The sequence below is a fragment of the Neoarius graeffei genome, chromosome 6 (assembly GCF_027579695.1).
Source record: "Neoarius graeffei isolate fNeoGra1 chromosome 6, fNeoGra1.pri, whole genome shotgun sequence".
Classification (NCBI taxonomy): Eukaryota; Metazoa; Chordata; class Actinopteri; order Siluriformes; family Ariidae; genus Neoarius; species Neoarius graeffei.
In genome coordinates, this window is record NC_083574.1 from 41,586,772 (window position 1) to 41,612,580 (window position 25,809).

The 25,809-nt window shown below is 45.9% G+C and overlaps 1 protein-coding gene across 1 annotated transcript in view; it reads right to left on the reverse strand.

Annotated features, from left to right (window-relative positions):
* tbxas1 (thromboxane A synthase 1 (platelet)) overlaps positions 1-25,809 on the reverse strand; it is a 207,744-nt gene that overhangs the window by 164,541 nt on the left and 17,394 nt on the right. The window contains exon 3 of the mRNA XM_060923669.1: positions 19,505-19,589. Within this exon, the coding sequence (XP_060779652.1) occupies positions 19,505-19,589 (85 nt within the window). The remainder of the gene's footprint in view (positions 1-19,504; positions 19,590-25,809) is intronic.

A 25,809-nucleotide genomic window follows, 5' to 3' on the forward strand; every position in this document is an offset into this window, starting at 1 on the left:
TGCTACTGTCATTTTGCTGGTTTGTTTACATTCTTCATCTTTAAGCATTTTGTTGAATTTTTTTAGACCGGTTCAAAAGCTCAAAGAAGTTTGAAAATTACATCACTGAACTATCCACGGAATAATTAAATAAATGTCTAAAGCTACTCTATGCCTCGGCATGACAGCAAGACGTCACTTTCTACAAAAAAAACAAAGCCGTGCAGCCATCGATAGGTTTTTAAGAAATTTTAAATTTTCAAGAAATTGTCAAAGTACAAATTTGGTAATCAAGGGCCATAACTCTGGTGAAATGTGACCGAAGTGAACGAAATTGTAGTATGCGCATTACCGATATATAACAAAGCCTTTTGCCAAGTTTTGTGAAATTCCTCCAAGAATTGTGAGAGGAGTTCATTTCAGAAGACAAGCACACCCTCATGAAATTGTCAAGAGTACAAGTTTGGTAATCAAGGGCCATAACTCTGGTAAAATGGGACTGAATTGAACGAAACTGCAATATGCGTATTACCGGCATATAACAAAGAATCCTTTCAAGTTTCGTGGAATTCCTCCAAAACTTGTGAGAGGAGTTGATTTCAGAAGGTGAGCACCCTTCCCGGGACGGATGGACGGACAGACATCGCCACAACATAATCCCTCCTTTGGGCCTTTCGGCCAGCGGGGGATAAAAATGCTCAGTTTCTCAAAATCCAGTGAATGTGGATAGAATAAAACAGTTATTCCACTCAATCTCGTCATACATGGCTTACAGCCAACTCAGAGCTACGAGGCTCATCGGCTATCAGCTCATGAATGACTCGATTTTGTGGAATAACTTAAATATGATTAGCCCCCTCCCACACATTTTATTTCTTTTATTTGTTTTTGCAAACTTAATAATATTTCAGTACTTAATTACTTATTTATGAATCTTACAATTACTTTAATACATTTGGCACAAAAGAACAGTCAGTTATACAAAACACAGTGGGAAGCTCTCACTTAGTGGAGACTCTGCTGGTCAGTTTTACTATATGGCAGAGGATTACAAACCATAGTACAGCTCATTAATGAAGCTGAAATTATGGTGAAGATAAATACATGAATTATTGGACAAACCAAAAATTTTACTGAACTCATTTCTCACTGCAGCTCCCATGCATCTGTGTAACTTTAACCCCGTCATGAATGGTGTCCAGACTTTTTTTTAGAAATATACAGTACCACTCCAAAGTTCAGACACATCTTCTAATACAATGGTTTTTCTTTTCTTTTTTTCTTTTAAATTAATAGACGTCATGTCTTAAAGTAATGACGGATGTCGTTTCTCTTCACTTAGTTGAGCAGTTTGTGACATAATATGGATTACTACAGTTGTGGAACAGGGCTATTTACTGTACTGTATTTTTATCATTGACTATTTACCCTTTGATCTCAAAACACATTAAGAAGGTAAGAAACTGCACTAATTAACTTTTGACGAGGCACCTGTTAACTGAAAAGCATTCCAGGTGACTACCTCATGAAGCTGGTTAAGATAATGCCAATAGTGTACAAAGCGTCATCAAGGTAAACAGTGGCCACTTTGAAGAATCTAAAATATGAAACATACAGTGCCTTGCAAAAGTATTCATCCCCCTTCATGTTTGTCCTGTTTTGTTGCATTACAAGCTGGAATTAAAATGGATTTTTGGAGGGTTAGCACCATTTAATGTACACAACATGTCTACCACTTTAAAGGTGCAGATTGTTTTTTTTATTGTGACACAAACATTAAGATGAAAAAACAGAAATCTGGAGTAGGCATAGGTATTCACCCCACCAAAAGTCAATAATTCATAGAGCCACCTTTTGCTGCAATTACAGCTGCAAGTCTTGGGGTATGTCTCTATTAGCTTAGCACATCTAGCCACTGGGATTTTTGCCCATTCCTCAAGGCAAAACTGCTCCAACTCCTTCAAGTTAGATGGGTTGCATTAGTGTACAGCAATCTTCAAGTTATGCCACAGATTCTCAATTGGATTGAGATCTAGGCTTTGACTAGGTCATTCCAAAACATTTAAATGTTTCCCTTTAAACCACTCCAGTGTAGCTTTAGCAGTATGTTTAGGGTCATTGTCCTGCTAGACTGTGAACCTTTGTCCCAGTCTCAAACCTCTGGCTGACTCAAACAAGTTTTCCTCCAGAATTGCCCTGTATTTAGTGCCATCCATCTTTCGTTCAGTCCTGACCAGCTTTCCTGTCCCTGCAGATGAAAAACATCCCCACAGCATGATGCTCTCTTGATTAGTCAAGTGGCCAAAATCCTGCGACAAGAGACACTGTGGAAGGAAGTAAACACCCATCTCTGCAAAATCCTAGAAGGGATCAGAGGCACCACCATTAAGAAGTCGGAGAGAATGGGCAATGTAATCTATGCCTATGGAGTGGAATGGTTCGGAGTGGTCGAAGGCAAACGATCTACTCCGTCAATTCCCACTAAGTCCAGAAGGCAGACAGAAATATATCGCCTAGTCAAGGAGAGGAGGCAGCTGAAGAAGCAATGGAGGAAGGCCACAGAGGAGAAGGATGGCATAAATCTGCAGGAAGAGATCCAGAGTAGGCTTGCAAGACTAAGGAGAGCTGAAAATCTCCTGAGGAAGCGCAGAAGGAAGGAACAAACAAGATCACGCTTCTACAAGGATCCCTTCAAATTTGTGAAGAGTCTCTTCACAAAGGAGAAGAGTGGAAGTCTCTCAGTGTCAAAGGCCGACCTGGAAGAACATCTGAAAAAGTCCTGCACAGACGACCGACACCATGAAGAAGTTATGCTCCCACCTGACATGCAGTCGATCCACCAAAGCACAAACTAGACAGCAGCCCACCCAGATGGAGCAAAGTAGACAAAAACGTGCATAGAGCAAGGGCCACATCAGCCCCAGGTCCTAATGAAGTTCCATACAGGCTCTACAAAAACGCACCAGATGTCCTGTGATTCCTCTGGAAGCTGATGAGAGTCGTGTGGCAAAAGGAGATACAAACGTCCTGGCGTAGAGCCGGAGGGATCCTTATCCCCAAGGAAAAGGACTCATCAGAGATCATCCAGTTCTGCCAGATCAGCCTTCTAAATGTCGAGGGAAAAATCTTCTTCAGCATAGTCGCTCACAGACTGGCAGGATACCTGCAAAGAAACAACCTGATTGACACGTTGATTCAGAAAGCAGGCATCTCAGGCTTCTCCAGTTGTGTGGAACATGCTAGTGTCATCTGGCATCAGATCCAGGTCGCCAAGAAGGAGGGAACAGACCTTCAAATGTTTTTTTCTGGATCTCGCCAATGCCTTTGGCTCAGTCCCTCACAACCTCCTGTGGACAGCATTTGACTACTTCAGGGTCCCAGCAGCTCTCACAAACCTTGTCAAGGCCTACTTCCAGGACATCCAGCTCTACTTGACAACAGCCGAGTACACCACAACGTGGCAACACCTAGAAGGGGGAATCATGGCTGGTTGCACCATCTCCCTGCTGGCCTTCACCTTGGCCATGGAGGTGATCATCAGAGCCTCTCGATGGGTGGTTGACGGACAGCGAATAAGACCTGGCCTGAGGCTGCTGCCTGTCAGAGCCTACATGGATGACCTCACAACACTCACCATGGCCAAGGCTTGCACTGTACGGCTGCTAAGAAAGCTCCAGGAAAACATTGAGCTGGCTTGAAGATCAAGCCAAGCAAGTCCAGAAGCATCTCCATTGTCAAGGGGAAACTGTCAATCCACCGCTTCCACATTGGCGAGGAACCTATTCCAACTGTCTCCGAGAAGCCTGTGAAGAGCCTAGGTCATTGGTATGATGCCTCCCTCAAAGACAAACAGCAGGTAGATCAGCTCAGGAAGGAGGTAGCCAGCGGTCTGGAGAACATTGACAGAACCCTACTTCCTGGCAAGCTGAAGCTCTGGTGCATGCAGTATGGACTATTTCCATGTCTTATGTGGCCACTAACCCTCTATGAAGTCCCGCTCTTGAAGGTGGAAAAGCTGGAGAGGCTGGTCAGCTCATATGCAAGGAAGTGGCTTGGCCTTCCCAGGTGCCTCAGCAGTATTGGGCTCTACGGCAAAGGGATGTTAGAGCTGCCCATCGCCAGTCTATCAGAGGAGTACAAGTATGCCAAATTCATAGTGGAGATGATGATGCTGGATTCGAGTGATCCATTTGTAGCCCAGGCTTCCCCCATCCTGGCCACTGGGAGGAAGTGGACTCCATTGGCTGCAACTGAACAGGCAAAGGCAGCACTCAGATACAGGGACATTGTGGGCCGAGTGCAGGAGGGGAGGAGTGGTCTTGGGGCCAGCACACCAGTCTGGAGCAAGGCCACTCCATCACAGAGATGCAAACTGGTGGTCCAGGAGGTACGTCGGGAAGAGGAAGCAGGAAGCAAGGGCAGAGGATGGCATGGGAAGGAGTGGAGAAGAGGAAGATCTCCTGGAAAGAGCTGTGGGAGATGGAGGTATTCAGGGCGAGCTTTACCATCAGGGCTGCCTACGATGTCCTGCCTTCTCCCTCAAACCTAAGCCAGTGGTATGGTAAAGATCCCATGTACCCTCTATGTCCAAGTCCAGCAACATTGAAGCACATCTTAGTGGGCTGCAAGACCAGCCTCACACAAGGCCATTACACCTGGTGGCACAACCAGGTGTTAAAATGTCTTGCAGCAGTGCTGGAAAGTCGACGGACAAGTGTCAACGCTCTTCCACCCCAGTCATCCCACTGTCAGGCAACAACATTTGCCCGGGAAGGCGAGGGTCAAGCGAGCCTCACCACCATAAGACCAGACACTGGGCAGCTAGGCAGTGCACGGGACTGGAAGATGCTGGCAGACATGGGCCAGAAGCTCTGCTTCCCAGCTGAGATTGCATCCACCAACCTGTGACCAGACCTTGTACTATGGTCAGCCTCACTCAAGCTGGTCTACATCATCGAGCTCACTGTGCCCTGGGAGAGTGCAGTGGAGGAGGCCTACAAGCGGAAGAAGCTGAGGTACACTGAGCTTGCAGCCAATGCACAACAACAAGGCTGAAAAGCGAAGGTACACCTGATGGAAGTAGGCTGCAGAGGGTTCGCAGCCACCTCTACATCCAGGCTACTCAGGGAGATGGGAGTGCGAGGGAAGGTCCACCAGCAGGCAGTCAAAGACCTCTCCAAGGCTGCTGAAAAGGGGAGTCAGTGGCTGTGGATGAAGAGGAAGGACTCTACTTGGACCCTCAAATGAGTTGATGGCATCTAGGGGGTGAACCTGGGATGCTGGGATTCACTGCTAAACCCTCTGGAGGTGTCGTGGGTCTATCAGCGAAACACCCATGAAGGAGGGTGCCCACTTGATAACCCAAAGGATGCCATCAATTGACCACCCCACAGAGTCTCATCGGTACCTCAAGTATGTAACGAGGGTGTAGAACCAGAGCAGGTGGATGGAGCACAGAAGCACAGCAGGCCAGAACTGAGTTCTCAGAAACTTTTATTTTTTCGCTGTATATGTGGCTTTTCAGCTCATTCACTCACACACGCGTGCGCATTCTGGTCAGGAGAGAGCTCCCTTTCTCTCCTTTTATAGGGCGTGGTCACTGGGGAAGACACACAAACACAGGTTAATTCATGTCAGGTGCAGTGATTCTGCCACTTGCCTTCCCTGACTCCGCCCTCCATTCACAGACCGCCGCTTGACCACGCCCCCGCTGCCACATACCCCAACCGCCTGACTCAGGCCAGGTAGCCGTCCGGCCTACAGCTGACTCCCCCCCCCGCCTTGACAGGAGAGGAAATCCGCCACGACCATCTGTGCTCCCGGCCTGTGGACCACCTCGAACTTAAATGGCTGGAGTGCCAGATACCAACGGGTGATCCGCGCGTTGGCATCCTTTATGCGGTGGAGCCACTGCAGGGGCGCGTGGTCCGAACAGAGGGTGAAAGGGCGCCCCAGCAGGTAGTAGCGGAGGGCGAGGACCACCCACTTGATGGCAAGGCATTCCTTTTCTATGGTGCTGTACCGGCCCTCGCGCACCGACAGCTTCTGGCTGATGTACAGCACTGGATGGTCCTCCCCCTCCACCTCCTGGGACAGAATAGCCCCCAGCCCTCTGTCCGACGCATCCATTTGCAAAACAAAGGGGAGAGAAAAGTCAGGAGAGTGTAACCGTGGCCCCCCCACACAGTGCAGCCTTTACCTCAGAGAAAGCCCGCTGGCATTGCTCCATCCACTGGACCAGATCTGGTGCCCCCTTTTTAGTGAGATCAGTCAGTGGGCTGGTGACGTCTGAATAATTAGGTATAAACCTACGATAGTAGCCAGCCAGCCCCAGGAACTGTCTCACCCCCTTTTTGGTCTTGGGCCTCGGGCAGGCCGCAATTGCTGCTGTCTTATTGATTTGGGGACGCACCTGCCCACTGCCCAAGCAGAAGCCCAGATACCGTACTTCCACCCACCCAATCGCACACTTCTTTGGGTTGGCTGTGAGACCCGCTCGCCTCAGCGACCTAAGGACGGCCCTTAGGTGTTCTAGGTGTCGCGGCCAGTCATTACTATAAATAACGATGTCATCCAAGTATGCGGCCGCATAGGTGGCGTGGGGGCAGAGGACCCTATCCATAAGCCATTGGAACGTAGTGGGCGCCCCAAACAGCCCAAAAGGATGTGTGATGAACTGGTGTAAGCCAAACAGTGTGGAAAAGGCCGTTTTCTCTCGGGATAGCAGAGTCAAGGGGATCTGCCAATATCCCCTTGTCAAATCCAGTGTCGAATAAAAACGAGCCGTGCCTAGTCGATCGAGCAACTCGTCAATACGAGGCATTAGGTACGCATCGAATTTAGACACCGCATTGACTTTTCTATAGTCCACACAGAACCGGACCGAACCGTCGGCCTTGGGAACCAAGACCACCGGGCTGCTCCAGTCACTGTGGGACTCCTCGACGATGCCCATTTCAAACATGGCCTCAAGTTCTTCCCGAACCACCTTTTTTTTTTGTGTTCGGGCAGTCTGTAAGGGTGGCTGCGCACTACCACCCCCAGGGGCATCTCAATGTGGTGTTCTATGAGGTGGGTGCAGCCGGGCAAGGGCGAGAATACATCAGAAAATTCTATCTGCAACTGGGCGACCTCCATGAGTTGGGTCAGGGTGGTCTCCACAGGGGACCGGAGCGGTGGGCGATGTCAATTTTCCTTTTTGAACCTCTGGCCCCAGCTCCGCCTTCTCTGGAACCACCGACACCAATGCCACGGAGACCTCCTCGTTCCAAAGTTTTAACAGATTGAGGTGGCAAATCTGTAACGCCCCACCCCGTCCGTTCGCCGCACCTCATAGTCGATGTCCCCGACTTGCCATGTGACCTCAAAGGGTCCTTGCCACCTGGCGATCAATTTGGAGCTCGACGTGGGCAACAACACGAGTACTTTATCTTCCGGTGTGAATTCCCTAAGGTGCGCGCCCGTCGTACAGATGGACTTGACGTTCTTGGGCCTGCCGCAAATTCTCCTGGGTTAGGTGCTTGAGTGTGTGGAGTTTGGCGCACAGGTCGATAACGTATTGAATTTCATTTTTATTTGTTGAAGGTCCCTCCTCCCAATTTTCACGCAGCACATCTAGAATGCCAAGCGGCTTACGCCCATATAATAATTAAAATGGGGAGAACCCCGTGGAGGCTTGTGGGACCTCTTGCACTGTGAATAACAGGGGCTCAAGCCATTTATCCCAGTTGCGTGCGTCCTCACTTACAAATTTCCGAATTATCTTCTTGAGGGTGCGATTGAACCATTCAACTAAGTCATCCGTTTGTGGGTGATGCACGCTGGTGCAGATAGGCTTAATTCCCAGTAACCTATACAGTTCGCGCAGTGTGCGTGACATAAACGTAGTGCCTTGATCAGTCAGAATCTCTTTGGGGATTCCGACTCGGGAGATGACGCGGAAGAGCACTTCTGCAATACTACATGCTGAGATATTGAGAAGAGGCACTGCTTCCAGATATCACATTGCATAGTCCACCAGAACTAAAATAAAGCGATATCCTCGTGTTGACCGATCTAATGGCCCAACGAGATCCATCCCAATTCTTTCGAATGGGATCTCGATTAATGGCAGAGGGCGCAAAGGCGCTTTTGGAATGGCCGCGGGATTTACTAACTGGCATTTGCGGCATGCCGTACACCACCTATGGACATCGCCGTGAGTCCCTGGCCAACAGAACCGGGCCATTAATTGGGCTAGTGTCTTATCCTGCCCCAAGTGTCCGGCCAGGGGATTAAAAAGTGAGCCGCCGGGAATATAAATTCCCGGCGGCTCTTTGGGAATAAAAGCTGTGTTATCGGTTCCTTAGTCTGAGTGTCCTGCATCACTCGGTATAACCTATCCTTAATAATGGAGAAATAGTGGAAGGACGGGGTGGCATTTGGCTGGAGCGTTTGACCATCGATTACTCTCACTTGGTCAAACACATGCTGTCTCGTCTCGCAACTGCTCCAACGGGAAATCCGCGAGGGATTCCCCGAGAGAGGGAGGAGGAGCATGCTGCTCCTAACTCTGATGCGGTGATGATGTAGACGGCTCTGTGACAGCTGCTCCCGCCAATGCCACACCGGGACCTCCCCCCGCTAAATTATGGCAGGCCCCACTCTTCACTAAATGTGACATTAATTCCCTAAATCCCAGCCAATTAGTCCCCAAAATTATCGAGTGGGTAAGGCGAGGATTAACAGCCGCTTTTACTCTAAATTTCTCCTCTCGAAATAGAATGTGGACCGACATTAAAGGGTAGTTGTGAACATCCCCGTGCACACACACACACACAACACCTTCACCAATTGTGCTCTCCCCAATGCCTCGTCTTGCACCAGGCTTTGGTGGATTGAGGTCTGATTACAGCCGGAGTCCACCAAAGCCTGATACATATCCCCTTGGATACTCACTGGTATGCGATATGCGCCGGCCCGATCGAGGGCGGTCCCTGGCACGTCGGGGATCCGGACCACCGCGCCCACCTCCATCGCCGAGCACTGATGCTGGAGGTGCCCCGGCTCCCCACAGCGCCAGCATACCGGCCCAGGCTCTCCCTCTGCACCGGTGTTTCGGAGCTCACTCACCTGAGGGGGGGGGAAGACACAGACACGGAAGTAGGAAACGGTAGGGCACCGCAGGTGCGGTGGGCTGGCTGGGGTGGAGCCGGCCCCTGCCTCTGCGGTGGGGGAATGGGGTGAGGATGAGAAACAGAAGGGGAGAGAGAGAGAGAGAGGAGACACACTATCCTGCCATCGGAACAGCCACTATATGGTCCTCCGCCAGCTCGATGGCCTGATCCAGCGATGCCGGGCGATGGCACTGGACCCACTCCGCTGTTCCTTCCGGAAGTCGGGCAATGAATTGTTCCAGCGCCACCAGGTCGATGATTTCCTCGGCGTTGTGGTTGTCGGCCCTCAGCCACCGCCGGCAGGCGTCCAGGAGTTGCTGGCCAAACACAAATGGCCGGCTGACCTCCTCCAGGCGCAGTGCGCGGAAGCACTGCCGTTGCTGCTCCGAGGTGCGCCCCACACGTTGGAGGACGGCCCTGCGGAGGTCGGCATAGACCAGCCAGCTGTCGGCGGGGAGCTGTAGCGTGGCCAGCTGCACCTCGCCCGTTAGCAAGGGGAGGAGGCGCGCCGCATGCTGTTCCACCAGCCAACCCCATGCCTCTGCTGCCTGCTCAAAAAGAGCGAGAAAGGCTTCAGGGTCATCGTGCGGACCCATCTTTGTTAGGGTGAGGTGGGGAGGGTCCGCGGCGGTGGTGATGGTGGACCCCGCCGACGCAAGCAGGTGCCGGAACGCCTGGCGATCTTCCTGCTGTGCCAGCACCAGGGCTTCGAACCGGTGTTCCTGCTCCTTCCAGAGGGCGACCAGCGCCTGGTGCTGGCTCTGTTGGGCCGAGGCGAGGGCATGGACCAGGTCCTTGAAGGGGGAGGACTACATGAGGCTGTCTCCTTCTGCACGCGGTCCCAGGTTTCGGCACCACTGTAGAACCAGAGCAGGTGGGTGGAGCACAGAAGCACGGCAGGCCAGAACTGAGTTCTCAGAAACTTTTATTTTTTCGCTGTATATGTGGCTTTTCAGCTCATTCACTCTCTCACACGCACACACATATGCATTCTGGTCAGGAGAGAGCTCCCCTTCTCTGCGCTCTCTCTCCTTTTATAGGGCACGGTCACTGGAAGACACACAAACACAGGTTAATTCACGTCAGGTGCAGTGATTCTGCCACTTACAGTACCTTCCCTGACTCCGCCCTCCATTCACAGACCGACGCTTGACCACGCCCCCGCTGCCAAAGAGGGATATCAACATCTAATCCTACACAACAGAACTCAGGGTGTTGGGTTTGCGCCACACATGGCATTTCCCATAATGGCCAAAAAGCTCAATTTTAGTCTCATTTGACCAGAGAATCTTCTTCCATGTGTTTGGGGAGTTTGCCACATGCTGTTGGGCAAACTCCAAACATGATTTTTTTAAGTAATGACTTTTTTTCTGGCCACTCTTCCATAAAGCCCCACTCTGTGGCGTGTACAGCTTAAAGTGGTCCTATGGACAGATACTCCCATCTCCGCTGTGGATCTCTGCAGCTCCTTCAGTGTTATCTTTGGTGTCTTTGTTGCGTCTCTGATTAATGCCCTCCTTGCCCAGTCTGTGAATTTTGGTGGGTGGCCTTCTCTTGTCAGGTTTGTATTGGTGCCATATTCTTTCCATTTTGCTATAATGGATTTAATGGTGCTCCCTGGGATATTCAAAGTTTGGGATAGTTTTTTAAAACCCAACCGTGAGCTATACTTCTTCACAACTTTGTCTCTGACCTGTTTGGATGCTCCTTGGTTCTCATGTTGCTTGCTTAGTTGTATTGCAGAGTCAGGATCCTTCCAGAACAGGTTGATTTATACAGACATCATGTGACAGATCATGTGACACTTTAAGATCCACCAGTGTGCATTCAGTCAAGTAATTATGTGACTTATGAAGTGAATTGGTTGGAGCAGCTCTTATTTAGGGGTTTCACATGAAAGGGGGTGAATACCTATGCACACTCCAGATTTCTGTTTTTTCATCTTAAATTATTGTTTGTGTCACAATAAAACAGCAATGTGCACCTTTAAAGTTGTAGGCATGTTGTGTAAAATCACATGGTGCTAACCCTCCAAAAATCAATTTTAATTCCAGCTTGTAATGCGATAAAACAGGACAAACACCAAGGGGGATGAATACTTTTGCAAGGCACTGTATTTTGTTTTTAACACTTTTTTGCTTAGCACATAATTCCATATATGTTCCAGATGTTATTTCATAGTTTTGATGTCTTCAGCATTGTTCTATAGTATAGAAAACCATCAAAATACAGAAAAGCCTATCAAGGAGTAGGTGTCCCCAAACTTTTTTCACTTGTACTGAATAAGATATAAAATAACTTCCAAACCACTACAGGTTCATATACAGTCATGTGGGGGGAAAAGGAAAGGAAAAAGAAAAAAAAAAAAAAAGCACATCCCATAGAAATTGCAGACTTTCTCAATATCCAGACATGGACAAATTTGTTGGTACCCTTCCTTACAGTTCATTGAAATGGTGCTTTATTCCTCCTGAAAAGTAATGAAATTAAAAACAATTTCCTCGTGTATACTTGCATGCCTTTGGTGTGTCAGAGTAAAGCAAAAAAAAAAAAGTGTGACAATAAATGATGTATTATTTATTTTACGAAGATATTCTACAAGAGCCTGGACAGATTTGTTGTTACCCCTAGAAAATATTATAAATAATTGGATTATAATGATATTTCAAACAAACTGTCTTCTTTAATTAGCATCACACATGCCTTCAATCTTGTAATCAGTCATTCAGTCTCTTTAAATGGAGAAAAATCATCACTCTGCCATTTGGTATCATTGTCTGCACCACATTGAACATGGACCAGAGAAAGCAAAGGAGAGAGCTGTTTGAGGAGATCAGAAAGAAAATTATAGACAAGCATGTTAAAGGCAAAGACTATAAGACCATCTCCAAGTAGCTTGATGTTCCTGTAACTACAGTTGCAAATATTATTAAGAAGTTTAAAGTTCCATGGGACTGTAGCCAACCTTCCTGGATGGGGCTGCAAGAGAAAAATCCATCACAGATTGAACAGAAGAAGGATGGTGCCAATGGTGGAAAAAGAGCCAAGGACACTTTCCAAAGAGATAAAAGTTGAACTCCAAGGTCAAGGTACATCAATGTCTGATTGCGCCAATGGTTACTTTTTGAGAGACAGCAGGCTCAATAGAAGATTCAGGAAGACTCCACTGTTGAAATAAAAACTTTAAAAAAAAAAGCCAGACTGAAATTTACTAAAATGCATATTGACAAGCCACAATGCTTCTGGGAGTATGTCCTCTGGACAAAACTCAAGCTTATTGGCAAGTCACGTCAGCTCTATGTCTACAGAAGAAAAAAAATGAAGAAGTTTTCAAAGAAAAGAACACCATACCGACCGTGAAACACAGAGGAGGCTTGATTATGATTTGGGGTTGCTTTGCTGCGTCTGGCACAGGGTGCCTTGAATCTGTGCAGGACACAATGAAATCTCAAGACAATCAAGGCATTCTGGAGCGAAATGTACTGCTCAGTGTTAGAAAGCTCTGTCTCAGTCGCAGGTCATGGGTCCTCCAACAGGATAAAGACTCAAAACACACAGCTAAAAGCATCCAAGAATGGTGAAGAACAAAACATTGGATTATTCTGAAGTGGCCTTCTCTGAGCCCTGATCTGAATCCTATCGAACATCTCTGGAAAGAGCTGAAACATGTGGTGTGGAGAAGGCACCCTTCAAACCTGAGACAGCTTGAACAGTTTGCTCAGGAAGAGTGGGCCAGACTGCCTGTCAGTAGATGCAGAAGTCTCATGGAGAGTTACAGAGATCGCTTGTTAGCAATGATTGCTGCTAAAAGTTGTGCAACTTAATATTTAAGTTAAGGGTACCATCATTTTTATTTGTTCTGTTATATAAAATATCAGTTGAATCAAAAACCAAAAGCAAAGTCTGATGTGTGTTTAACATGGAATAAACAATGATGGATGCCATTAACTTTTGTCAGTTTCAAGTTATTTCACAGATAGTTGTGGGTTCTATTTTTTTTTTTTGTGGAAAGGTACCAACAAATTTGTCCATGTCTGTATTTAAACAAGCAAACATTTCACTCTCTTTGATACAATGCCTACAGATAAAGGTAATATGCTCCAACAAACGACACATTAAATTGACTTTTTTTTTTTTAAGTCATTTTCAGGCGGCATGGTGGCATTGTCGCCTCACAACAAGAAGGTTCTGGGTTCAAGCCCAGCGGCCAATGGGAGCCTTTCTGTGTGGAGTTTGCATGTTCTCCCCGTGTCTGTGTGGGTTTCCACCGGGTGCTCCAGTTTCCCCCACAGTCTAAAGACATGCAGATTAGGCTAATTGGTGGCTCTAAATTGACCATAAGTGTGAATGGTTGTTTGTCTCTATGTGTCAGCCCTGCAATGATGTGGCAACTTGCCCAGGGTGTACCCCACCTCTCACCCATACTCAGCTGGGATAGGCTCCTGCAACCCTGCACAGGATAAGCGGTTATGGATATTGGATGGATGGATGGTCATTTTCATAATTTAAATGAAAAGTCAAAAAGTAAGGACACCCTGGGAAAAAAACAAGTACACCCTTATATTTATCACACTCTCAAGTCCATATAATTAGAATCCGGTCTTCCAGATTAGGTGCCATTTATTAGAACTTCCTATAGGTGCAAATGCAGGTGGAACCTGTCTTATTTAAACCGGACATCTGGAGTCTCATGTTCTCTTTTGTACTGAAGTGTGTGATGTAATCATGCCAACATCTAAAGAGCTCTCCAAGGATTTCAGAGAAAGACAAAAAAAAAGGTTGTGGATGCCTATGAATCTGGCAAGGGATTTAAAAAGATCTCTAAATTATTAGAAATAAATCTTTCCACTGGAACGAAAACCATCAACAAATGGCATAGATTTCAAACAAATGCCAATTTTTCCAGGACTGGCTGCTCCAGCAAATTCAGCCCAAGAGCAGACCCTTTGATTCTAAAAGAAGTCTCCTAGTTACCTGCAGATTCAAAATTTCATCACTGGATCTGCAGGTAACTCTTGCAACTGTTCGTGTGAAAGTGCATACATCTACAATCAAAGAGGTTGGACAAATTTGACCTGTATGGGCAGCATGCTAGGAAAAAGTCTCTGTCGTCCAAAAGGAACATTAAAGCAAGACTACAGTTTGCCAAATGAGCCTATAGCCAAAGACCAGGCCTTTTGGAATAACATGCTCTGGACAGACAAATCAAAGGTAGAGTTGTTTGGCCACAGTAAGAGTACATACGTGTGGCACAGACCAAAGACGGCTTTGCAGGAGGAGAACTTCATACCATCTATGAAGCGTGGTGGTGGAAATGTTATGGTTTGGGATTGCATCACTGCCTCAGGGACTGGGAAGCTTGCATTCACTGATTTAACTATGAATTCTGAATCGTATCAGAGTGCTTGAAGATAACATGGAGGCCATCTATTCAAAAGATGAAGCTGAACCGGAGGTGGACCTTTCAACAACATAATGATCCTCAGCACGCTAGCAAATCCACCAAGGAATGGCTCAAAAAGAAGAAATGGAAGTTTATGAAATGGCTTAGTCAAAGCCCAGATTTGAACCCCATTGAAATATTGTGGGGAGATTTGAAAAGGGCAGGATATGCAGGAAAACTCTCAAACATCTTGCAACTAAAGAAATTTTGCATGGAAGAGTGGTCAAAAATTTCAGCAAGCCGATGTCAGAAACTTGTGGACAATTATACTAGCTTCTGAAGCCAAGCATGTCCTTACTTTCTCCACAGAAGAATATGACATCTATTGATATTTTTGTTGAATAAATGATTGAAAAAGCTAATTTTCCTTGTTTTATTCAAGTATATCACCTTTATCTGCCAGCACTGTCTCAAAAGGCTAAAACGTCTGCTTGTTTAAATATGTTGAGAAAAAAGTCAACAATTTCCATGGGATGCACTTATTTTTTCACATGACTGTACACCCTTATCCTAATTTTTATTATTCCATTAAGTGTTGCTCCTTCTAATCCAATATGGTGATAGTGACATCGGGTATTTCTGTCTAAACTTTCTACACAAAAAGGTACAATCGAGTATAAAACTAAAAGGTTATACAGTAAAACAGATATCATCATATAACTTATATGAGCTATAACTTCAGATCTAAACTTCATAACTGCAGCATGTTAGAAATGGTATTTTTAATCATTTTGGACATCAACCTTAAATAAAAAAAGTATAATGTAATGTATGCATGAATGGGTTAAAATAGGTTCCAGTGAGTGAAGGCCATAGTCATATTCAGTGTGAATCATCAGCAAACCTCATAGCACTACCTCACGCTTCTGAAGATAGACAAGTCTTTAGAGACCTCCTATCTATGAATGAAACACCAAGTGACTCTCTGATGGTGTTATTTCTAATTAAACTCGATATTCACTGGACACTTTAATTGGAGCTTGTTCTTGATTCTAAGATTCCTGTTCTTGGCTGCAGGAGTGGAACCCAATGTGGTCTTCTGATGTTGCATACTGAGATGCTTTTCTGCTCACCACGGTTGTAAAGAGTTGCTATGAGTTGCTACATCCTTCCTGGCAGCTCGGACCAATCTAGCCATTTTCCTCTGACCTCTCATCAACAAGAATTTTCCATCCACAGAACTGTTTTTTGTTTTTCGCACCATTCTGCGTAAACTCTAGAGACTGTTGTGTGTGAAAACCCCAGGAGATCAGCAGTTTCTGAAATACTCAAACCAGTCCATCTGGCAGCAACATTCATGCCACAGTGAAAGTCACACTTTAAGATCACAATTTTTCCCATTCTGATGTTTGAAGTCAACATTAACTGAAGCTCTTGATTTGTATCTGCATGATTTGATGCATTGTGCTGCTGTCAAGGGACTGGCTGATTAGATAACTGCATCAAACAGCAGGTGGCTGTGCTCACTCTAGGACCCAAATTGTTTTAGCGAAAAGTGCTAAAGACTCAAATTTTTCTTTAGCAATTTGCAATTTCGCTTAGCAAGAAATGCTAAAAGAACAATTTTCTTTTTAGCAAAGTATTTTTTTTAGCAAGATAATGTTATACTTCTAAATGTTTCTTGCACTGACATAATATTGTAAAATGAATTGTTATTGTAGTTTGTTGGTGTTTCAATAGTGTTTGCAAGCTTGTTTCCTGCCTTTGTCTTTCCATGTTCTTGATTTATGTTCATAGCATGCTTATTTTATTCTTGAATCCTCTTATTTTGATCATTTCATCAACTGTATATATGTAATGAAATTGTGTGTTTAATTTAACCCGCTTAATCGGGTTTACGGAGTCCATATTTTTCATTATAATTATATCTAACATCTGGTGTGATGTGCTTTGCATTCTTTGCTATCTATGCACCTTTTAGCCCTTAGTCACCCTCTGTAGTATGCTGACTGGCCTGTGTGGGTATGCGTGTGTGTGTATAATTGGGATCCGTGTGTGTGTGTGTGTGTTTAGGGGGAGGGGGGTGTCTTTATGGGTAGGATGAAGGGAGCTCAGGGAGTTAAAATCAATGGTTGTTTCTTATAAATTAATCTCATAACCCAAATATAACGATATTCACCATTAATTTCTCTAATGAAACACTTGCAGTCAAAACTTTGAACCATGTGCGTCAGAACGCTCTGAAAACAAGGTACACTTGGTCGATATATCCTGGTTCATCTGTGAGTTCTTCCAAAGTTCTGTCAGGGTTGATATTATGTAGAAAATACGTCTTTAGAATGGTTATATCGTGTTTTTATCCCTAACTGAGAAAGCTAACAGAATATTCTAATATGTTATCTCACTTTTTAGATAAGTTTTTGTCATACGTAAAGTCGGATAATTTATTTTAAACAAACCTCACTATAATCTTATTCACTAATGAGCGAGAATTGCCGACATTATCAGCGCAACTCGGAAATTGATCATTTTATATGTAAGGTCCGATGCTATTGGAAGACGTAATTTGCGGTCAACCAATAAGAAGCTTCGAAACTCGGGGGCGTTGGTTATAAATCAAAACATCGAAGATGGACACGAAAGGCAGGGCCTGAATTTCATTTTTCAGAATGGGGGGGATCCCCCCCCTCAGTGACTCAAATGGGGGGGGATTTACACAGTTTGGGGGGGATTTATACAGTTTGTGGGGAACGCTACTTGTGGGCTTAAATAGCTTAGGTCTTTACCTTCTGCCACTACTCAGATTGAAGATCTCTACAGTATGTAACCTTTTGTCACCATTTGAGGTATCCTTTTTAGTAGGCTTTTCATTTTGATATCTCCAAATTTGGATAGCATTGTCAGACAAAGGCTGGGTGGATAAATGCAAGTATTATTCCCACCAGCCGTCTAAGATATGGACTGTTCAGTTTCGGGTGGAGGGTAGAAAACCACCACAAAATGAAAGAGATCCTTTACAGCATGACATTGCTGACTGACTGTTATGCCATCAAACACCAATAGCCTTTTTCTAGCAGTGCGAGTAAGGCTCTAGGAAGAGTTTGGAAGGTTGTGTGCCTTTTAGTTAAGCTAATTTTACAACCTCCTTAGTGTTGCTTTACACAGCTGCTTCTTCCTCATCTTCATGCACTATTCTTTAAGTGTCACTGCTTTGTTTAATTATAAAAAAAAGAAAAAAAATCAGTCTGTTCTTAATAGCACTCAATGAATTTATTGACACAACAAGTCTAAGTTAAAACCTAACTTAAACCAGTCTGCTGACTTTTCAGGATTCTCTTAACTATGTTTGTGTTGTTTGTCTCTTCTTTTAGTGACCATCTCTTTAATCAGTGACCTTTGCTTTTTCCTTTTATAACATTTTTATATCGTCTTTTTTTATCAACTTTTATATCATTTTTCTATTTTCATGTCTGATCTGATCATCCCTGTCCTCTGTTTAATGTCTACAATTAAAATAAGAAAACACTATCAAACTGTTCTTAACACTGAATGAATTTACAAACTTTGTTTCAGTCCACATACAGAACAGGACAACAGTCTTTGTTGACTTTTCAGGATTCTCTTATACCATATAGCCCGGTCTCCTGTGTCATATGCCATCTTTAATTTAAAAAAAATCAAATTGTTCTCAACACTGAACAATTCATCTTTGCTGAGTGCAGGATTCTTGTACATATGTAGTCTTTCCTACTCTTTCTCCTAGTGGTCATCCCTTATGTCAGCGTCAGTGTCCTTTGCTTTTCCTTGTAAATACTTTTTTCTTATAGCCATGCTCTGATCTAATCCCCTTTGCAACATCGACGTTAACGTTAGCTGTCTCGTCCTGTGTATTCTCAACAGTATTCTCAACGGTATCACTCACACTGCTATTACCACCATCGGATTCAGGAGTTTTCCTCTTAGCAGGGGAAACTTCTGCCACTGCACTTGTACGTTTTAGCCAGCGGTCCAGGTTTGTTTTACAGCGAAAGTCCGAGAGAGGAAGAGTGCGTGCGCTGTATCTGTGTGTGTGTGAACTGTCTGTGTCTGCTGTTTGTTTTTTTTCTGAGTAGGCTACGGGGGGAGAGGGGGGTCAGTCAGTAAAAGGAGGGTTCAATTCAAGTAACCTTGAGAACAGAAGGTAGTCGCGCATTCACACTGATCCATTATTAGATTGACGTTGTCAGGCAATGCAGTAATGTGTGCGGGAATCTCTCGCATTAGAATCGTTAAAGGTGTGGGAATTTTAAAAAAAAATATGCGCGATACCCGCAATCCCGCGCCCAAATTCAGGCCCGGAAAGGTACTGTTTATCTTGAGAAATCGCAATTGTTTGATGGATTTTGCTTAAATTTTAAATGACTTTCGCATAAAATGCGAATACAGATGATTTTCTTTTCGCAAATTGGAATAAAACTTCGCAATTTGCAGACGTGCAAGCGGCTAGCGTGAGCCCAGGGTGGATCGGTGTTTCTAATAAAGTGGCCGGTGAATCGAATCGAATCTCATCTCATTATCTCTAGCCGCTTTATCCTGTTCTACAGGGTCGCAGGCAAGCTGGAGCCTATCCCAGCTGACTACGGGCGAAAGGCGGGGTACACCCTGGACAAGTCGCCAGGTCATCACAGGGCTGACACATAGACACAGACAACCATTCACACTCACATTCACACCTACGGTCAATTTAGAGTCACCAGTTAACCTAACCTGCATGTCTTTGGACTGTGGGGGAAACCGGAGCACCCGGAGGAAACCCACGCAGACACGGGGAGAACATGCAAACTCCACACAGAAAGGCCCTCGCCGGCCACTGGGCTCGAACCCGGACCTTCCTGCTGTGAGGCAACAGCGCTAACCACTACACCACCGTGCCGCCCTGGCCAGTGAATACAAGTTACAATTCTAAATGATTGTGTGTGTGTGTGTGTGTGTGTGAAACTTAACTCACCAGCCCAAAAGAATCAAGAAGAGCAGGAACAGACTGAGAGACACAGAGAACCCACTTGGCTCAGCTCCAAACATTGTCAGCATATCTGTGGCCAAATGCATAAACAGGTTTGATACATGTAACCCCTTTTTAACAGGTACTGAACACCCAGTCCAGTAGGCTACAGGCTACTAAAGAGTTACACTAAATCCCAATAAATAATGGCGCAACAGGGTCCTAAGTTCTCAGCAGTGGAGTGGTGAGCTGGCTGAGATTCCTGATACCATGCCTCCACTGCGAAAATACTACACTTACCTTTGAAGCTAGTGTATGGTGTATTTCCTCAGAATTTAAAATAAACAGTAGTTTGAGTGAAAGAGCTAATAGCTAGTCTGCAGTGTGCATGTCAGAATGTTCAAAAAAGAACCAAATGAGCAGCCAATACACCCAAGATATAATTAAATAATAATAATTATATTTATTATTATTATTATTATTATTATTAATAATAATAATAATAATAACAACAACAACAACAACAACAACGAGATATTATTTGATAATAAATGCTTCCCAAAGAAGCATGCAATGTAATCACCAATATGAATAAAATAGTAACACCGGCACAAGAAGAGCGGAAACAATTAGCCTACATCATAGAGATGTTACAGATAGCACATCAACAGTGTGTATACCAGCAGTACATAGTAAGAAAATAAAACTGGGTAAAGTATCAAAAGAAAAGAGTGGAAAAGAAAAAAAACAAGCACGCAGTTGGGGCCCGTTGGTGCACAGGTGGCAGCTCTCTGAACTGCAGGCAGAACAGCAACCGCTACAATGCCCTTCTAAAACGCTGGCTATCCAGGCGAGACCAGAGGAACGTGCGTGTGTGTGTGTGTGTCAGTGTAAGTGTGGGTTTGCATTAGGGCCTCTGCATGCTCTTGCGACAAGGCTTTCGCAGATAGCTTTTCGCAGACAGTTGTAATTTATTGTTGAGCGGGGAGTAATAGGCGTGCGCGATGTTATTCACCGCCACAACGCAAGGGGGTGCGAAGTCGCGAAATCGCTAGGAGTAGTTGGTGGGTGTGGTTAGTGGAGTGTTTATCCTCCGGTTACTTATAATGACTAGAACTGGAGTCGTATAGATGTACGTACTTCCTCACTTCCTCGATCAACCGCTCTTCGTGCTGCTCCATCTTCGCTCGTGTTTTTAAAAATGGCGGTCGTGAAAACAAACCAAACCAGGAAAGTAGGGAAGCAGAAGTGCGTGTACAGCGGATGTAGAGTGGACCAATCAGAGCCCTCTTGTCTGCGAGGCTTCTGCAGTGGTCACAATTTTTGGGAGGTGTGCGCAGAGCGTCTGCGAAGGGGGGGGGGGGGGGGGGGCTACACAGACGCCATCTGCGAGGACTGCATTGTCAGCATAAATTGGCCTTTACTCTCAATCCACCGGTCAGACCAGACGGATCAGGTTACAGATGTCGGTGCAGTCACGCAGCAGAGGCTCCTGAGCAGAGGGCTAGCTACTGCTGTGGGTTAGCACAAGATGCTGCTCACCCCAAATCCCTCGGTAGCTGGCTGGGTCCCAGTCCCGACACAGTGAGTCCCCGGGAACTGACGAAAGTGCTCCGGTGGGCCCAGCAACAGAGGGCAGATGTGTCCTCGGAAAAAAAAAAAAAACAGCAAGATCACTCACTGGAGTGACACCGGAGTCCCAGGTACACGTTATGGCCACAAGCAGGCCAAACTATAAAAATACTCTCTGCAAAATAAGTGCTGAAATAGAGCTCACAAACAACGCGATCTCTCTCTCCTCTGCTGCAGGCATGAACTGAAGTGAGCTTCTCTCTCGCGAAGTGATGGAACATTCAAAAAGCTCGCGAACTCACGGGCATTAAACATATACCAATTACCATTGGCTGACATCAAAATTCAAATAAAAATACAACGAACAAATAAGTCTGATTGGTCTGAATGCACAGTACGTCACAACACATCAGAACAGTGAAAATATTCCAAACCACAAGGCATTATGGTAAATGGAGTTAATTACACAGAAAATAGGGCAATCCAATATAGCATATAAAATACAGTGTTATTTTAGAGGACCTTACACTCTCCCCCCACCAAACAAACAGCATGCCCCCATGCTGGGTCACATATATTATAAGGTGAACAGGAAAAATAGGTCAGAAAACAAATAAGCAAAACAAAACAAAGACCCAAAACAAACATGGCCTATTGCTTAAAAACTAGCTATGGGTGTAAAGGCAGGTGAAGTGCATGGCATAAGGAATGGCCAGTGTGTGCATGTACTGCAAAGAGCCTGCGGATTACACCACCAGGCATAAGAAACATTATACCGTGCAGGGAATGGCTCGGCAAGTGCAAAGTGTGATGCTACAACGTTCCTGCTCTGCACTCCTAGCTTGCCGTAAGTCAAGCGGTCAGTAGGCCTCCTATCCCTATGTGACCTACGTACTAAGGGAGGAACTGAGTCTGTGGGAGCTGCAGGGTAAACTACAGAGTGAACATCAGGACAGCTAACATCCTGGTCTGTGGCTACTAAATCCTTCACTACCTCAGGAGACCTATGTGGAGAGGTAAGGAGTGCAGGGTTGAGTGGAGTTATCACATCATCTCTAGGTGTGGGCACTAACCTAGGGCTTCTAACTGTGGTGGAGACACACGGCGCAGTAGAATCTGGTACAGGCTGGGCATTATGTGTGCCAGCAGTCAGAGGAGCATGTTGCACTGCATCCTCAGCATACCAACCATACTCCGAATCAGAAGTGCTAAAATGTGCATGTACCACAGGAGGCAACACCTCAGAGACACCAGTCCTATGATTTTCCTTAGCCCTTCTGTGTTTCACAGCCCTTGGGCCCAGGGCTGGAGCGGTGGCGACCACTGGACCTAGTCTTACCTCCTGTCCTAAAGGCAAGATATGGTTATGGTGCATCACCTTGACCGGTCCATTACCATCAACAGGTGTCAACCTGTACACAGGGAGGTCAGAAAGCTGACCATCAACACTATAAGGACATGAGCTCCATCTATCCGCTAGCTTCTGCTTCCCTTTCAGACCCAAGTTTCTAATCAAAACCCAATCCCCAGGACTCAGGCTATGATAGCGAACTTTCTGGTCATACCTCTCCTTGTTGCTCTGATTCATCCTATCCTCAGAGGCACATGCCAGCTGGTAAGCAGCTTGCAACTCCTCTTTCATCTTTGTCACATAATTTAAATGTGATGCAAATGCCGTGTCATCAGATGAAACACCAAAGCAAACATCAACAGGGAGCCGAGCCTCCTGACCAAACATCAAGAAATAGGGTGAGTACCCGGTAGCCTCATTAGGAGTGCAATTATACGCATGCACCAAATGTGCTATATGCTGACTCCACTTTGACTTTTGATGTGACTCTAGGGTGCCCAACATGTCTAACAAAGTCCTATTGAACTTCTCAGGTTGTGGGTCACCCTGTGGGTGGTAAGGAGATGTCCTCGACTTTTTCACACCCAACATGGTCAACATCTCAGTCACCAGTCTACTCTCGAAATCCCTACCCTGGTCGGAGTGGATACGGGTGGGCAAGCCATAATGAATAAAATATCTCTCCCAGAGAGTCCTTGCCACTGTGACAGCTGTCTGGTCCTTAGTAGGAAAGGCTTGTGCATAACACGTGAAATGGTCAGTGACGACCAACAAATTGCAAACATTTCAAGAGTCAGGCTCAATCGAAAGAAAATCTATGCACACCAAATCGATGGGTCCAGAACTCTGTATGTGGGAAAGAGGAGCAGCCCTCTGAGGCAACGTTTTCCGCTTGATGCAGCGCTCACGTCTTACAGTATTTCTCTGCATCAAGCTTCATACGAGGCCAGTACAACCTGTCCCGAACCAGACTGTATGACTTGTCAAACCCCAAGTGGCCACTATCGTCGTGCAGCAGCTTAAAAACCAGACCATGGAATTGCTTAGGTTGCACCAGTTGTCTCACACACTGACCACCCTGCTTAACAGTTCTGTATAGCAGTCCCTTGTCAATAGACAGCTTTGCCCACTCCTTTTTCAGGATCTTAAAGTCAGGATGCCGTGTCAGGATACTACTAGCAGGCTTCTTCAGACTTATAGCTTGCCAGACATCTATAACAGGGTCGCTTTTCTGAGCTTCTTGAAGCTCACTAGCACTAAAAGTAGGCAACTGATCAGGTGCTACAGCAGCAACATGACAGAATGCTGTTGGAACAGCTGACTCATGGCTGCAAATCTGATCAGCAACCCGGGGGAATGAAGAACAACCAGCTCTCTGTGTGGCCACCACCTGACAAATAGCTCGCACTCCAGGGGCGGGAATCTCTCGCCACTCATCGTCAGGGGACAGACTGACGTGAGGGCGTTGCGACAGTGCGTCAGCATCCATGTTCCTCCACCCAGGCCTGTACTTCAAGCTGAAGTCGTAAGTGGACAATGCCGACAACCAGCGATGACCAGTGGCATCCAATTTGGCAGACTTGGTTATATAAGTCAGGGGGTTGTTGTCCGTCCTGACTTCAAAACTGGCTCCATAAAGGTAGTCATGCAGCCAATCCACAATAGCCCACTTCAAAGCTAAAAACTCCAATTTGTGAGTTGGGTAATTCCTCTCTGAAGGGGAAAGACTACGACTGATGAATGCCACAGGACGCAATCCTTCAACGTACTCTTGATAAAGGACACCACCTAGACCATCCAGGCTTGCATCCACATGCAAAACATATGGCTTTTGGGGGTCTGCAAAAGCTAGCACTGGGGCCTGAGTTAACCTTGACTTCAGCTCCTGAAAAGCGGAATCGCACTGATTGCTCCATCTAGGGCCAAAAGGTTCAGAGGGCCGGAAAGAAGGTTTCGAGTCAGCAGCCTGTGAACTCGAGCTCTTCCTCCGAGGCAGACAGCCCTGCAGCAACTCGTTCAGCGGTCGGCATAATGTGGAAAAACCCTTCACAAAACGACAGTAATATCCACAAAAACCCAAAAATGACCGTAGCTCAGTGACAGTCTGTGGTCAAGGCCATGAAACAACAGCCTCTATTTTGGAGGGGTCAGTGGCTATGCCATCCTGTGAAACTATGTGCCCCACATAGTTCACAGACGTCTTGCCAAACTGACACTTTTCCAACGAAAATTTGAGACCTTCATCTCTCAACCTGTCCAGAACCTTTAAGAGTCTCTCCTCATGCTCCTCCAAGGTGCTACCAAAGACAAATCAGGTCATCTAAATACACCAGAACCTCCAGAAAATTCATGTCTCCGACTGTCCGCTCCATGACTCTCTGGAACGTGGCAGGGGCACCACAGATTCCCTGAGGCATACGCTCAAACTGATAGAAACCTAAAGGACAGATGAACGCTGTCTTTTCTTTATCAGCCTCGCTCATGGGAATCTGGTAGTAGCCACTTCTCAAGTCCAACACCGAGAACCACTTACTACCAGAGAGACAATGGAGGGAGTCTTTGATCCTGGGAACCGTGTACTGGTCAGGGATGGTCCGCTGGTTAACCATTCTATAATCAATGCACATCCTGACTTTACCTGACTTCTTGCACACTACAACAATGGGCGAAGCATACAGACTCTGAGATTCCGAAATGATGCCATGATTCTGGAGTTCCAGCAAATGCTGACGCACATCCTCTAGATCAGCAGGAGCTAAACATTGAGATCGCTCCCGAAAAGGCCGCGAGTCATTTAACCTGATTTCATGCTGAGTGCTTTTTGAGCAGCCTACATCCCACTCACTACAAGAGAACACTTCCTTCCTCTGCAACAACATCTCGCAGAGGCAATGTTTTGTAGCCTGGCTGACGCGACTTCAAAGCTCTCCGAGCATTTGGTCTGGCCAAGCTATTAAGCCAAACTGTTTCCCAGAGCCCGTGGTTGACCCGCCTCCCTGAAATGCCTCAGTTTGCTACTGGTCGAAGCCAGAAAAGGCTGTGACGAAGCTTAAACCAATCACATCACTCTTTCCTCTGACGTATGTGACGCGACGATAGGATTCTCGCTGAGCCCCATTGATTTGGCTACCAGCGGGGCTAACTGGTAGATTAAACTCTTACCGAAGCCGGTCGGGAGCAAGGCGAAAACGTCCTTCCTTTCAATAAATACCTCCAGGGCTGCTCTTTGCTCCGTTTTCAATGAGAACTTCCCGTTGAATGCTTTCAATACAGCATCTACCGCTGTGTTAAAGGCTTGCCGCTGCTCCATGTTCGTGATGTGAATGAAGTGCTTCCAGCATAGATCTGTAAACAATCTATGGCTTCCGGTCGCAGTTCTACTACGTCA